This window comes from Halyomorpha halys, unplaced genomic scaffold (assembly GCF_000696795.3).
Source record: "Halyomorpha halys isolate HHAL.00 unplaced genomic scaffold, Hhal_1.1 Scaffold74.1, whole genome shotgun sequence".
Classification (NCBI taxonomy): Eukaryota; Metazoa; Arthropoda; class Insecta; order Hemiptera; family Pentatomidae; genus Halyomorpha; species Halyomorpha halys.
Window position 1 is genome coordinate 216,934 of NW_027104736.1, and position 14,677 is coordinate 231,610.

Consider the following 14,677-nt stretch of genomic DNA (forward strand, 5'->3'; position numbering starts at 1 on the left):
TATATATAATTATATATATTAAAACCACAATCTGTTACTTCCTTGTAAGAAAAATGATCCACAAATTCAAATTCTGAAATTTTCATAAAATTTTTAGTTTTTAGGAGCCCTTGATTATGCCATGTTAAAAACAACTTCTTGAATGGATTTAAGCCTTCACATCATGTCAAGGAAGTAATTCTTGAGAAAGGAGTTTTTTTTTTTTTTTGTATTTTAAAAGAAAAAATGTGATAAAATGCATTAAATTGTTTTCATAATCTTTTTAAATTAAAATAATCAGTATTATGAATAAATTGGTTTAAAAATAATTAATTTATTGTGGTACTTAATTTGTTATTAAGAAGTTTGTAATGATATTGCTAAACATTTTCTTTAAAATTAAAATTTATTTTTAACCCTTCATTTTTCTCTTAATACATCAAAATTCTTGTTGAAATTTTTCTGCTCCCGAGAGGCTTATGATGTAGAGATAACTTTTTTTATTTTATTCTCCAGGTTTTGATCACTAATTATATCAATATACTCACTAATTAAGGTTTATTATGATTACCAATGAAATCGTGATGATATGAATGATAGACAATGAATATATAGTGGGTTGAATAGATTTGAGTAATTAATAACTTCTAACATCTACTACTGTTTGTTTATAATACAAAATCTTCTATGCCATTTAAGGTCAGTAGCCCTAGTACACTATTTTAACCAATTGGGATTTGGCCCCAAAAAAAGTGATTCGAGCTATATTTTGTGTTGTAAACTTTATGATTCCGATAACTTTTATCGAATATCAGAGAATGTTTGAAGATGATTCACTATTCAAAAATTTTGGCTTAAAATATTAAGCTTTTTTTTTTAAAAAAAAACACATCCATAAGCGCTAGTTTTAATTGAACTATTTGAATATAAACCTAAATTGTTATTCAGCTTCTGTGGGGATTTCTAGATTCTAATCATAATTTTAATTGCTGCACAAGATAACTATAGTGAGTTTCTTGTATTCATAATTTTTATTTTGGTAAGTATATATGAAATTAAGTAAAACTTAAAAATATAATGTAATGTAATGTATAATGTAAAAAATATAATTAAATAAAATATTTTATTTTTTATATAAAAGTATTTAAATTTACAATATATTTGTCCATAATTACAAAGTCTAGAGCACATAAAGTATAAAATTATAAGTTTGATCACTTAGGTGATGGTCAGTTCTATAAACTTAAAAAGCCCCTGAACTGCAGATTTGGTCAGCTTATGTGTAGTTCCTGACATGACCTTCAGGGAAGTGGGTATTCCTGCAGATCTGAACAATTTTGCAGTGCTTTCAACCCATGATTGCCTTACAAGAGGATCCAAGGTACCTATGGAAAAGTAGATGGGAGGCAGTTGTCTGCCAACACCTTTGGGTGTTGTTAGCAGCCTCTGTAACAATAAATCATGTTAATGTAATGTAAAATAAGCTAATGAGGTGTTGATAGTTGAACGTAGATTAATATGTGGAGAAGATGGTCTGTGGGTGCGGTCAGCAAGTAAACAAAAAATTATTTATTCGTGCTGACATTTTGACCTGAATTTGAGGTCTTCATCAGGTCTGTGAGTGTATGTGGATGGTTGTTATCACGTCGTTGGCCTCTTTAGTCGTTGGCCTGTTAGGGGATTTGTAATGAGGAGTTGATGGTTGATTAATATGTAGAGAAGATGGGTGGGGGGTGCGGTTAGTAAATAAATGTAATAACAACCGTCCACATACACATCACAACACCAAACGTCCTGACGAAGACCTGAAATTCAGGTCAAAATGACAGAACGAATAAATAACTTGTTTAATTGCTGACTACATCACCCGACCTTACCTTCTCCACATAAATAAGCTAAGTTGCTTTACTGGAGTATATCAATTCTTTAAATTATAGTTTCCAGTTCCATAATCCATTCTTTAAGTAATTAATTTACTTTAGAACATAGATCAAAAATATAATTGTTTGTTATAATACTGGATAATAATTCATTTTCAGAAAGAAAAAAATAATAAAGAGCATTTATAAGGAAGGAAATAAAGATCAATTCCGAGAAAGATTATTGTTATAGATTAATTGAAAACTGAAAACACATTCAGTTCACTGATAATTGTTTATAAATAAAAAAAAGTATAAATACATTTATTATGAATTTAGAAGATCAAGGGACTGATGAGAGGAATTCCTTCAATTAGCATCAGAGGAGCAGCTAATAGGCTAGCTAATATGCTTTGTAAGATTTGCGGATCTTCATGATTCAATTAAGTTTGAACAGTATCTCATGCAATAGAAAAAGAAAAATAACTGTAAAGATACCGAAAAAAGCTTGGAAGTCGTTGGCAACCATGAAGACAATACTCCAACACATCCGAGATCCTTTATATACTCGTATCCCATGTGCAGTGCCATACTACCTCCTCTGGAGAATCCCACTACAATCATAGTGAATGAAGATATTTTAATAAATTTTGATTTTAATATTATATTATAAAAATACTAATAAGTAACATATTTTCTAATATATTAAAAAGTAACAAAGTATGATATTAAGTGATAATTGTATTAAGTATTAAGAAATTATTTATATTCAGGATTGTTGATAAAAATATTATTTTTTCTTATATTATCAGTATAAGTAACCTTCTGAATTCATAAAACGATTTTTTTTAATTATATCAATATATTCGTTGGTTTTTTTTATTCTTTCCCACCGATTTTTTCTCAATAATCAATTTTGTTATTGGAAAGAAAACATTCATTCTTCTTCGTCCTTCATTTTTTTTTAAAAGTAAAGTACTGTCATTAGTTTAATTGCATAGCATTTTATTTTATAACTCACCAAATTATTTCCGATTATCTTCATTAAATTCTTTGCTCAAATTTTCTTTTTATTGATCGCTTAAATTAGTCATAATTAATAATCAATGAATGAAAATCGTTGCAATAATATTAAAACATTGATGTTAGTTGGGGGTTATACATTTATATTACATAATATATTATTATAAATCACTAAGAGGGTACCCCTAAAAAAAATCAAGTCTTTATCCCAGCATTTTAATGCGTTCTTCATCAGTTAAACTCAATTTTTATGACCCATTTTAACAGTTACACCTTACATGTAAAATAAAATATAACACGGAAAACACTAGAAACTGTTTAATACAATAGAAATATATAGGGATGAGTGTTATTAATTTGAAAACTAATTACCGACGCAGATCCTGTGAGGAGGTACTCCTGATCGTATTTGTTCATCGACAATTCTCTTTAGTTCTTCAGCGGATTCTTCTATCTGCCGGGTGTTCTCGACGGAATTCAGTCGGAATGCATTTATATCGTACCAAGTGTTCGATAACTGAAATATAATTTGAGATTTGATTAATTTAATTTAAAAATGTAGATTAAATTTTCATATTTATAGAAAATTTGAAAGCAATTAATCAGCCATTTCAGTTTTTCCTAAGCTCTAAATTGGCAATGCAGTTTACCTGAAATTCACAAAAATAAATTCCCAAATTTCGATTTATTTTTGTTCGAAAAAAAGTTTGGTTTATGAAAAACTATATTTCAGGAACTATTAGATGTACAAATACCAATTAACACTAATACTAAAGCTGAATTAAAATTTAACGTGATGAATGTAGTTGATAATGTTTATTTGCGTAAGAGCGACCCTTTTCACGATATTCGCCAAAATAAATTCACATGATAATGATTTTTCGTTACTAAAAAAAAAGTTCCTTTTTAAAAACTGTATCTCGAGAACTACTGGACCTAAAGAGCTCTATTGAAGCTGTTTTACAATTTACTCTAATTCAAATAGTGTGCTATGAAATTTAAGAATATGGTGCTACGAATAAAAAATGAACGAACTTTTTGATTTTTTTTTTAAAATTAAATAAATATCAGGTGGCGTGCACCTTAAATACTTCAATATTTACTTCTCAATGGTATTTGCTGTATCCACTGTAAGGTAAAATTTGAACCTTTCTCTAACAGAAAATGAAGCACATTTTTATGTTCTGTAATAAATTTTTTGTAACTTCTGGAACAGCCCCCATTTTTTATTTCCTCTTACCGTGGTTTGGTTGAGTCATCAATATTGGTTCTTGACTATATATAAATTTCATTGAAGAAATCGAAAGTTTGTGTGAAATAACTTTTTTGTCTCCTGTTCGGCTCTTGTACTATGAAAATGTCTATTTTTTTTTTTTTCCAGAAAAATCCATTATTTGATTATTTGAGCGTACCCATCAATCCATAATTGGATATGTATACAATACCATACATTAAAAATTTCTATTTTTCAAATAATAATTATCAATAAACAAAATATTAGTTTAAATAAATATTATTAGTTAATTTTAGCACTTTAGAGACTAGTAATATTATAAAGTACTTAAAGCTGAATCTCAAACATTTCTTTTCTGTTTGGATAGACCCTTCAGAAGAGCAATAACATTTACACAGGTTTTGCGGTTTCTATTGTACTTGTCCCGCTAACCCAGAATAATATATTTTGGGAAAATAAATATAGCCAACAACAGTACTACCACGTTGAACATAGTCTCGTCGGTTCTCGTTTGATTACCGCAGTTAAGCAACGTCGGGCATGGTTAGTACTTGGATGGGTGGGTGACCACCTAGGAAAACCGCCGTGATTTTTGCAAAAAAAAAAAAAAAAAAGACCTCCACACAAAAAGGCACATAATGAGGATGAGAAAGAAGAATAAGAATGAAAATAAATAAAGAATATCTGAAAAAAAACAATTTTTTTTATGTGATATAACGGGTAAAGTCTATAAACTACAAAAATTTTTTTTCTACTGGGTCTGGCAAATACCTTAATTTCATTTGAGTTCCACTGCCTTTAAATTGATTAAATAATTGAAAAATTTATCTAACAATAATCTTGTTTTCTGAATTTTTTGTGTTTAATTGACAAAAGACCAAGCTATTCATTATTTTAAATACCTTTTCTAAGCACAATGAAATCCAATTTTTCGATTCGAGATTTCAACATTGAGGAAAAAATCCATTTACTTAGGGAGGTTGAAATAATAATAAATATCACCACTTCTAAAGAGAAAGAAAAAATACATGTTCAAAATCGATTATTGCTAGCGGTATTTCGTAAATTCGTTTTCTGAAATTGAACCTACGATTTTTATCTGAAATATCATCTCTAATGTTGTATTTTAATTTATATTCATACGTTACTTTATTGAAAGTTTTCAAATGTACAATTATATGCATTTAACGTTAAATATGTAAAATAATATTTGGCTGATTGTATATGTGTACACTAATTCGTATAAATATTTAATCAGTTATTCAAAAAATGCAATTAGATAAAAATTCAGATTTCGATTATTAAAGCAGTAAATTACCTGCTTTCTTTTTTACAGTTTATTACTAAGCCTTAAAACCAATATAACCATTGCACTGTTTGGGTATATACTGACATTAAGGCTAAAAATTGGCGAGCACTTCAAAAACCACCTTTTAAAGGAGTTGAAAATTCTAGATTGATGTTAGCCATTTTTTTTTTTTTTTTTTTTTTTTTTTTTTTTTTTTTTTTTTTTTTTTTTTTTTTTAACGATCGCCACACCTTGACCTTAAAAGTTTGGAAGTGACAATTGATGGTGTATTTTTTGAGCTTGTTATGTTTTGAAGAGTACATAGCCCCTTCTACGTCTAAGTATCTCAATTATTATTTGGATTTTGAGGTTAGAGTACCTCACATCAGCTAGATAGGCACTTACCCCCGTCATCACCATTAAAGATTCAAAAAATGTTACTAATAAATTGCTGTTAATAAGGCACTTATTATCTACTTGTACCTCGTTATCGAAGAGTTTAATGACCAAACAATTATTTGTTTACTATTCCTACTGCATTAAAAGCATATGGAAGGATTTAGTTGTGATTGTTTCATTTATATCAAAGGATACAATACATATAACTCAAATCTAATTGATATTATTTAAGTAGATAGTTTACATGCCTGTCCATTCCAAGGAAATGGAGAGAATCTGATGGGCCTGGCGGTTGGGAAAACAAACCTCAGGTTGGGTACGTCCGAGAAACTGCCGATAAGTTTCTGAACACTTGTTTTCGCCTCGGGCCCACTTTCCCCTGAAACAAACAAAGTTATATTCATTAGTGAAAAATATCTCTAATATACAGAAAACATTAAACATAATTTAGTCAAATCTCAGGTATTGTAAAATTTCTGCATTGCAGACTTTTGACAAAAATGGGTAAAATATTGGTAAGAAACTTCCCTTATGAAAGGTTAAACAAATTGAATTTCATTTATTTGAAATACGATGAGGAAATTTATTCTAAAATCAAATATTAGGCCATTATTACTGCTGTGCTGCAATTAATCATTTAATTATAACTATTACTTCTTTAATTTATTGTCTAGTTAAATTGATATTTTAATTTACGTTTAAGATCACTAATTGCGTGCCACACCGTGGATTTGGATCTTGGACTGCCTAAAAATGAGACATCTATTATGATATAGATATCATTATTAAAATGAGACATAAATTTATTTTGTTCTTTTTAGGTTTTGCATACTAAATAATACAAAGCATCTGTTACAACATGAAAAGTGTTAAACTGGCTTTAGGCTGAATTGTTAGATAATTGTCTCCTCTTCAAACGGTGCGGGTACCTCCATAACGCTAGTGGTTACATCTCCCGCTTACCTTCGTTATATTATATTTACTACAAGGACTGCAAAAGTTTTCTTAGCCCTTAGATATTACAAAAATAATTATATACGTCATTAATTTGAATGAACAAATAATATTTCTTTTTATTATTTCAGGAGTAAGACATATAAAATTTATAAATCCTCTCCTTCTTTTGTATTATTGTCATGTAAAAATGGAAAATATCTCTTCCCATTAACGACACCATCATGAATCAACTAAGAGGACGATATATATTATCTTAGGAAAGTGGTAAAAGATGCGAGAAACATGCGAAATCTCTCTCCTATCACCTTTTAATGGCTACATGGGTGGTTCGACATGGCAGTGAAAGGTGCCATTTCTTTGGTACGGAAGAGTACAGGAAGCAAGCGAACCCGAAGACAGCGTACTGAATAAAGCCCACGGCGTCGTAGGAGAATTCAATAGGGTCCATTATATCCGCAACAGGGAAATCAGGAGTTGATATCTCTTCGCTTAGATCCTCTTCGTAGAAGCGAAGCTTAGTCAATATTCAGCAAAAGATACTACGCGATTCCTTATATACCAACATTCTCAAAGAGGACATAAAAAACTCTAAACAATAACAAAAACAAAAACGATTACGCAATCACATACAAAAACAGAGCGACTTTATCCAAACTTTACACCAATACGAAAGACAAAGACATAATAGAGCTACTATATATTATTGATTGGAGATGGACGGGGGGGGCGGTCAGCGAAGAACAACATAAATAAACAAAAAAATATTTATTTATGGCGACGCTTCGACCTGAGTTTAAGGTCTTCATCAGGGCTATAAAACAAAAGAGATAACACCAACATTTAGAGAAACATAAAATTGAAAAGAAATAGTATACAAACAAATTTGGAATTATACAAAATATTAGTAGAGGCGTTTGTAATTCTAAATTCGTTTGTATACTATTTCTTTTCAATTTTATGTTTCTCTAAATGTTGATGTTATCTCTTTTGTTCTATAGCCCAGATGAAGACCTGAAACTCAGGTCGAAACTTCGGCATAAATAAATATTTTTTTGTTTATTTATGTTGTTCTTTGCTGACCGCACCCCCAACCATCTTCTCCAATCATCAATCTACGTAAACTGTCTTACACCTCATCTTACTATGTATTATTGTGTATGAAATTTCCTGTAAGGAGAACAGCGGCAAATCCTATTTCGGTACCTTAGGACAGTATATCAAAAGAAGGGTATATCAACACAAATATAGTCTTACCTCTATAATAAACTACCACAACAAACCTCACCAAACTGCTCTCACTACACATCTTAGACAAACAGGACATGAAATCAAACTTGATACACAAAAAATGATACATCGAGAAAAAAACAACTTTAAGCGAAATTGAAAAGAAAAGATTACTATCATAGTCAGATAATAATCATAATCACAATGATTAGTAGAAGAAATTATTTGTTCTAATAAACTGTTTGTTTTTTCATTGTAGGGTCCAAATATGCAAACAATAAAGTTGCGAAATGTCGCCTAAGTATTATTGACTGACCCTCATGACCCGCAAAAATATATATCTACAACATTCAAGAAAAAAGTTATCAGTATAAATCTATGCCAGTATACTTGGTAAGAGACCACGTGTGTGTTCCTATAATACAGGAAACCTCAGCGCGATGTTTAATGAAACATTTCTTGCATTTAATATGAGTAATATGTTATCGCGGATAGAAAGGTGAGACGCTCGTCGAGTACGAATATTGCAATATTTACTAGACAAACGGTTTAAACTGTCAATCCATTACAAAAGACTGATCTACATGACTATTATAAGGCCTATCTGGACATACGGAGTTGAGCTTTGGGGCTCAACTAAAACATCAAATTCCTACCGAATTCAATCCTTACAGTCCAAAATCCTTAATGCTCCTTACTTTGTCACGAATCAAGTCATCCATCAGCACCTCAATATCTCATATGTAGCCGATTTGGCCAGAACCAGACACCAATCCTTCCATGATAAACTTCCCAAACACCCAAATCCACTTGTTTCTAACCTGGCTTCTCCATCATTACCTAATAATCCTCCTAGGCGTCTGAAAAGAAGACGACCTCGAGATCTTCTCCTCTAGAAATGTTATTGGAGGTCTATCAATGGGTAAATTCTCCACATGTTTGTATCATGTCACTATGTCACCTACAGCAAATTTACTCGTTGTATATATTTTATACAGTTGTAAATAATAATAAATTAATTAATTAAAAAAAAAATTAAAAACTAATTATGATGAATACTAAAACAAAAGTGCAACTAAATAAACAAAAATCTGATTTCGTAACAGCTGTAATAGGAATAAATCTATTGAAATTTCGAAAATCCTTATCTTAAAAATATAATTGTTTGATCTAGAATAGGACTCGCACATACTCATTGGCAAAATCATAATTAATTGCTGATTAAGTAATGATATTTTTCTTTACTACCACTCTAACTCACTCTTCTGTCTGGGTTAGTGGAAAAAAAATTTCAAATTCTTTTGGTTTGCGAAGTGCTATTCTTTGAACCTTTCAATTTTCGCATTAATCAAAACGGACATCAGAAAGGTGACAAAATACACTGAATACTTTCATTAGTGGGGTATGGTCTTTTGCAAAAGTAGAATATTAACTTTGTTATTAAGCAGAAAGTTACTTTGTTAAAATAGTATATGAAAATAGAGCGAGTATGTCATACTAACGATTCTTTCAGTATTGTGACAGTACTACAGGAAAATGTCACGTATGTACGATAGAACTGGGCCTTTATGGTGAGTATTTTTTTGAAATATAGAAAGCGAGATTTAATATTTTTAATGAAACGTTCTATTGCAAAGTCAGCCTATTAATTTATCTAAATTAATGCATATTATCTATTATAATATAAATTTTACTAATAGGCCAAATAATGATTCAATACGGGATTTCAGAGTCGAGGTTCGAATTCAATTCGATCCTCGAGGACTTTTGAAAGCCTGGTAATTGGATTTTTTGATGTAACACAAAATTGTCAGATATAATACCTCGTTGTCAGCCAACACAAAGGTTGCGAATTTCCCCCTAATGAGCAGCGTACTCTCCCATTCAAAATTGTCGGCGTTATTTGATGTTTGTTTTTTTTTTATAAGAGACTTAATTCGATAATTGTCAAATAGATGACAGCATAAAAGCTATTATAGAGTGTTCCTTCAAAGCCTCTTTCATAAACTAACAGACACTTAAAAAATTCTAAAAGTTGAGAAAATCAATGGTGACAAGCCTGGGAACATCTTGGAAGCCAAAATAATGTTAGGAACAACAGGACCGCTGTTGGTCGTTTGGAGGATTGCAGAATTTGAATGGTACAGGAAAGGATCTGTCCAGTAAATTAGTTTAAAATTTAGCTGTACCACGAAGTAAATGTAAGGAGGACCCTCACCTCCGGACTCAAATAGTTGCTGAACGGATAGCTCATATGTAAAATTAAATATAACAGGTAACCTTTAAATACCAAAGGTAGCAAAAGGTAAGACACAACACGAATTACTTTTCTTTCTACACAGTAATGCACTACTAACTCACATTTTATTTCTGTTTTAGAGGGTTCGGAAAAAAAAAAAAAAAAAAAAGTAAATGTAAAATAATTTCTGTCAACCAATTCTTCATGTCAAAATGTTTGACAAATACGATGGTAAAAAGTTTACCTGAGAGTTCATAGTCCTGTTATCGCAGATTTCAAAAAATAGCCGCCAGATATTTTTAGATTCATTGCTTACAACTTCTAAAGTATTACAAGTAGCCGTAATATCATCATAAACTAATTAATATTGCGTTTAACGAGCTTCAATGTGAGCCCTAGTAGAGTTCTTTATGTTCAATAAGTCAATAATTATGCTATCATTAATAAATATTTTTGTAAAAATATGTTCTGTTTCAATCGCAAAAATTAGCTCTTGTCATTATAATGGAATTGCAAGTTTCGTTTGTCTAATAACGTAATTCATAATTCATTTTTTAACAAATAAAATACGTAATAATGAGTTGGAGGAGGTCTGTAGTATTATTTGCTTAAGGTGAAGACGGCTGATATACTATGTAAGTTATATATATACTATATAATGTAAGTAATATATATAATGTAAGTTATATACTGATATACTAAGTCAATGATATACTATGTATACGTCTGGTCGTCACACAAAAAAAATGATAAAATGACGCTTAATGGAGCGTCAATTTTTGGTAAAAGTGAGAAGCTTATGAAAATTTCGTTATCACTGCGCTTCAAGCGTTCTGTAACGAAGTACTCAATCCGAACGATTGTTCATGTGGCTAGTGCGTTGAAGAATATTTACCTTGAAGAATACTTACGTTTAACTCCCTGTGAAAGACGAAAAATATCCGAGACTGCATAATTATACAAAACCTGATATGCGAGGAAAAATGTTATAGAGAAAGCGTGGGCTTTATTAACCGAAAATTGATCATTATAGGTTAAAATTAAGATAATTATTTTACAATTACGTGAGTTTTTATTATTTTATGTATTGATATTTTATGATTTGTAAATATTTTAAATTGTGCGTCAAACTCAGAAATCTGAATAAATGGCATGAATCATCCTATATGAAATGTCAAAAATTTGGAGCTATGTTCAACTAATTTTCTTCGATAAAGAATATACGTTAATGCTTTACCCTTTTGATGGTGTTATCTAGTTACGACATAAGCGTCCGTGTTGGCAATATAACAAGTTTATGATATCCTCATCACCACTACTCGAAGAACTTGATCTTTGCGATCCACGGGAATGTGGAGACACATAGAGGCTACGATATGTATCCGTATAGAAGTGGAACGAGACAGCCAATCATTTTTAACAAGAGTGAAATGCATGGGACGCGTCGTATGGTCATCGACCCACTGAGGAATGTCCCATTGTATAATTTGACAGGACTTTGCGGATTCCGCTGAATGACCGAATTCAAACATGTCTAATAACTAAATCACAATTTATTCAAATTTTAAAATTATGTTCCTTCGAATTTCCGTTTCGTATCAACTGAAAACCGTTTCCAAATGACAGTTTTAACCAAATTTCTTAATTTGTTATTAGAACAACTATTCATTTATTCGCCTGAGACTGATCGATCTCTATTCAGGAAATCAAACACACATTTGTCTATTCGGTGAACTATTAGATACAGCGTTCATTGGACCAGGAGCCGATGCAAATTGAATACTTCTCATTAAAGTTTTATAAAGTTATGAAACGGTTATAAAACAGGAAATTAAGTCAGGATATAATCGAACAGACATCAGCAGTCTAAGAATCCCTCTGATCTAGTGAGGATATTTGTCGGTAGTTTCGTTTACAGTTTTCAAAGTTCTTTAAAGAGCTCTAGTGATGATGCTACAGTTTGTGAACAAAAGAAGGTTGTAAGCCTCAAAGGTACAAATAGTGTGAATTTGGCAACTCCACCTTCACCTTATCTTTGAATGATATTTTTCATATCTTGAAGAACAGAACTATTTCTAAAAATAATAAGGAGCACTAGAACTTATAGGGAGGTAATCGGAATTCCAATTTTTTTCCATTAATGTTTGATTAAGGAGGCTGATCCACAAAGGTTCCAAAATTATATTTTGTCGCTGGTTCACGCCAGTTGATTCTGTCAGTAAATCATTAACTTCAGTTATATAATTTTATATTTTTAACTAATAAAGCCAATTTTTAAGTCTTAAAACCATCGATCGTTTAATTATACGAGAATAATGTTGCATATCAATAGGACAAAATATTGTCATAATTTGAATGAGTGGTCACAATTATTCTTCCCGCCTAGCTAATCATCATCACTAATTGCTTGGCAGCAACCCACTCACCAACCATATATGACAATGAATTGGCAAGATCTCTCCGGAACCAACTGCAAGGTCCCTACGTGGGTGGAATCGCAGGCCGATTCTTGTCGAGCTGTACCCGGAAAATGTAGGCCTTGAAATTGAATACGCTGGACAAAAAATAATAAATATTAAGCAAGAAATGAATTGTAATTTAGTTTGAGATCTGTTGTATTTATTTCTTAAAAGAAACCCTACACACTGAGTTGTTGATCACCTCTGACATTTGGAAAATCCCATCGTTAGTGACCAGAAAATCACTTTTAAAATATATATATTCTTCCTTATAAATTACATGCTTCCTCCTTAATTACTTTCCTATTCATCTTTCATGATAAATGATTTTACTCTCCTTCATTATGGAAATCATAATACTTTTCTTAAAATTATATTTTTATCAAACCTTCTTAATATTCTCATTATTCAATAAATAATATAATAATGTGAAACATCATATTACCTTGACCTATTAAAATTGGCCACGCTTCAAATTTATCAATATATTGAATGTTTTAAAATGATCATTTTTTCGGCTGTTTCAAAACCTTTAAAAAACATTGATTTTTTATTCGGAGATCTGTATCTTAAAAACTACCAACACTAGAAAATCTAAGAGAACATTATTTAAAGCAGAGTAAATTTTCTGAAATATTAGCCCTAAAAGAGCTATTTACCTCCAATAGTTCTCGAGATATAGCCTTTTAAAAAGCAACATTTCATAAAAATGTACTGAAATATCAATAGTTAGTGAATATATTTTGAGAAATCTATATCTGAATAACCATTCGACGTACAAGTGTCTATTAGCACCAAATTAAAGCTAAATAAATGTACTATAAAGAAGTTTATGACCTTTACCTTTGTAGGAATAGTAGTTTTCATGATATTTGCTAAAATAAATTGATTTATAGTTGTTTGGACAATAAATTTGATTTATGAAAAAGTTTATTTCAGAAACCATTGGACGTACAGATTTCTACCAGTAGTCAAATTAAAGCTAGTTAAATTTACTATAAAATATTCTATAACTTTTATCTTTGTAGGAGTAGTAGTTTTAATGATATTTGACAAAATTTACACACAAAATGTTAATTTCTAGTTGTTCGTATAAAATGTTGGATTTTTGAAAAAATATAACTCTAGACCCATAAGACGAACATATGTCTGTCAACACTCAAATTAATGTAAACTTAACTTACTATAAAGTAGTTTATGACACATATCTTCGTAGAGGTAGCAGTTTTTATGATATTTACATATGAATATAAATTTGGCAAATGAAAATTTGTCTCAGCAACTATAAATCAATTTATTTTAGAAAATTTCAAGTAAAATATTAATCCTACGAAGATATACATCATAAACTACTTCATAGCTCTTAATTAATTTAGTTTAATCTTAAATTAATTTGAGTGCTAATAGATATCTGTACGTCATATGGTTTTTGAGCTATAGATTTTTCAAAATAAGTTCACTAACTACTGATCTTTTAGTACGTCCCATACAACATTTTTATGAAATGTTGTTTTTTAAAAAGCTATATCTCGAAAACTATTTAACGTAAATAACTCTATTAGGGCTCTTATTTTTGAAAATTTACTCTTCTTTAAATGACGTTCTCTTATGTTTTCTTGTGTTGTTCCTACTTTTTAAGATATAAAGCTCCGAATGAAAAGTTAGTTTTTTTATCGCTTTGAAACAGCCGCCATATTTTATTCCCCCAACCTATACTTGGCAGACTCATCAATTTTGACTATTAATTATACATAGTTTTCATTAAACTAATCAAAAATTGGGGTGAGATAATTGCCTTTTTTCTCCTCTTGGGCTCTTGTACTAGTAGTTGGTTCTCATCAATTTCATCCCACTCCGTCGAATATATTAACAATATAATATACATATACTAACGTAGGAATAGAAAAATGATAACTTTTGAAAACGTTCATAAAGTAAAATAAAGGGATAAAAAAAATTAGAAATAGGGAAGAAGCTGTGTTGTATAAAAATATATGGTTTTTTTTTTTTTTT

General features: G+C 30.3%; 1 protein-coding gene across 1 annotated transcript in view; it reads right to left on the reverse strand.

The window, feature by feature from the left end:
• Positions 1 to 1,088: 1,088 nt before the first annotated feature.
• Positions 1,089 to 14,677, reverse strand: part of LOC106692853 (lysophospholipase-like protein 1) — a 21,660-nt gene continuing 8,071 nt past the window's right edge. Inside the window, exons 2-5 of the mRNA XM_014439065.3 lie at positions 6,031 to 6,161; positions 3,234 to 3,378; positions 2,337 to 2,452; positions 1,089 to 1,425 (exon numbers count right to left, since the gene is read on the reverse strand). Coding sequence (XP_014294551.1) covers positions 1,198 to 1,425; positions 2,337 to 2,452; positions 3,234 to 3,378; positions 6,031 to 6,161 — 620 coding nt within the window. The 3' untranslated portion in view covers positions 1,089 to 1,197. The remainder of the gene's footprint in view (positions 1,426 to 2,336; positions 2,453 to 3,233; positions 3,379 to 6,030; positions 6,162 to 14,677) is intronic.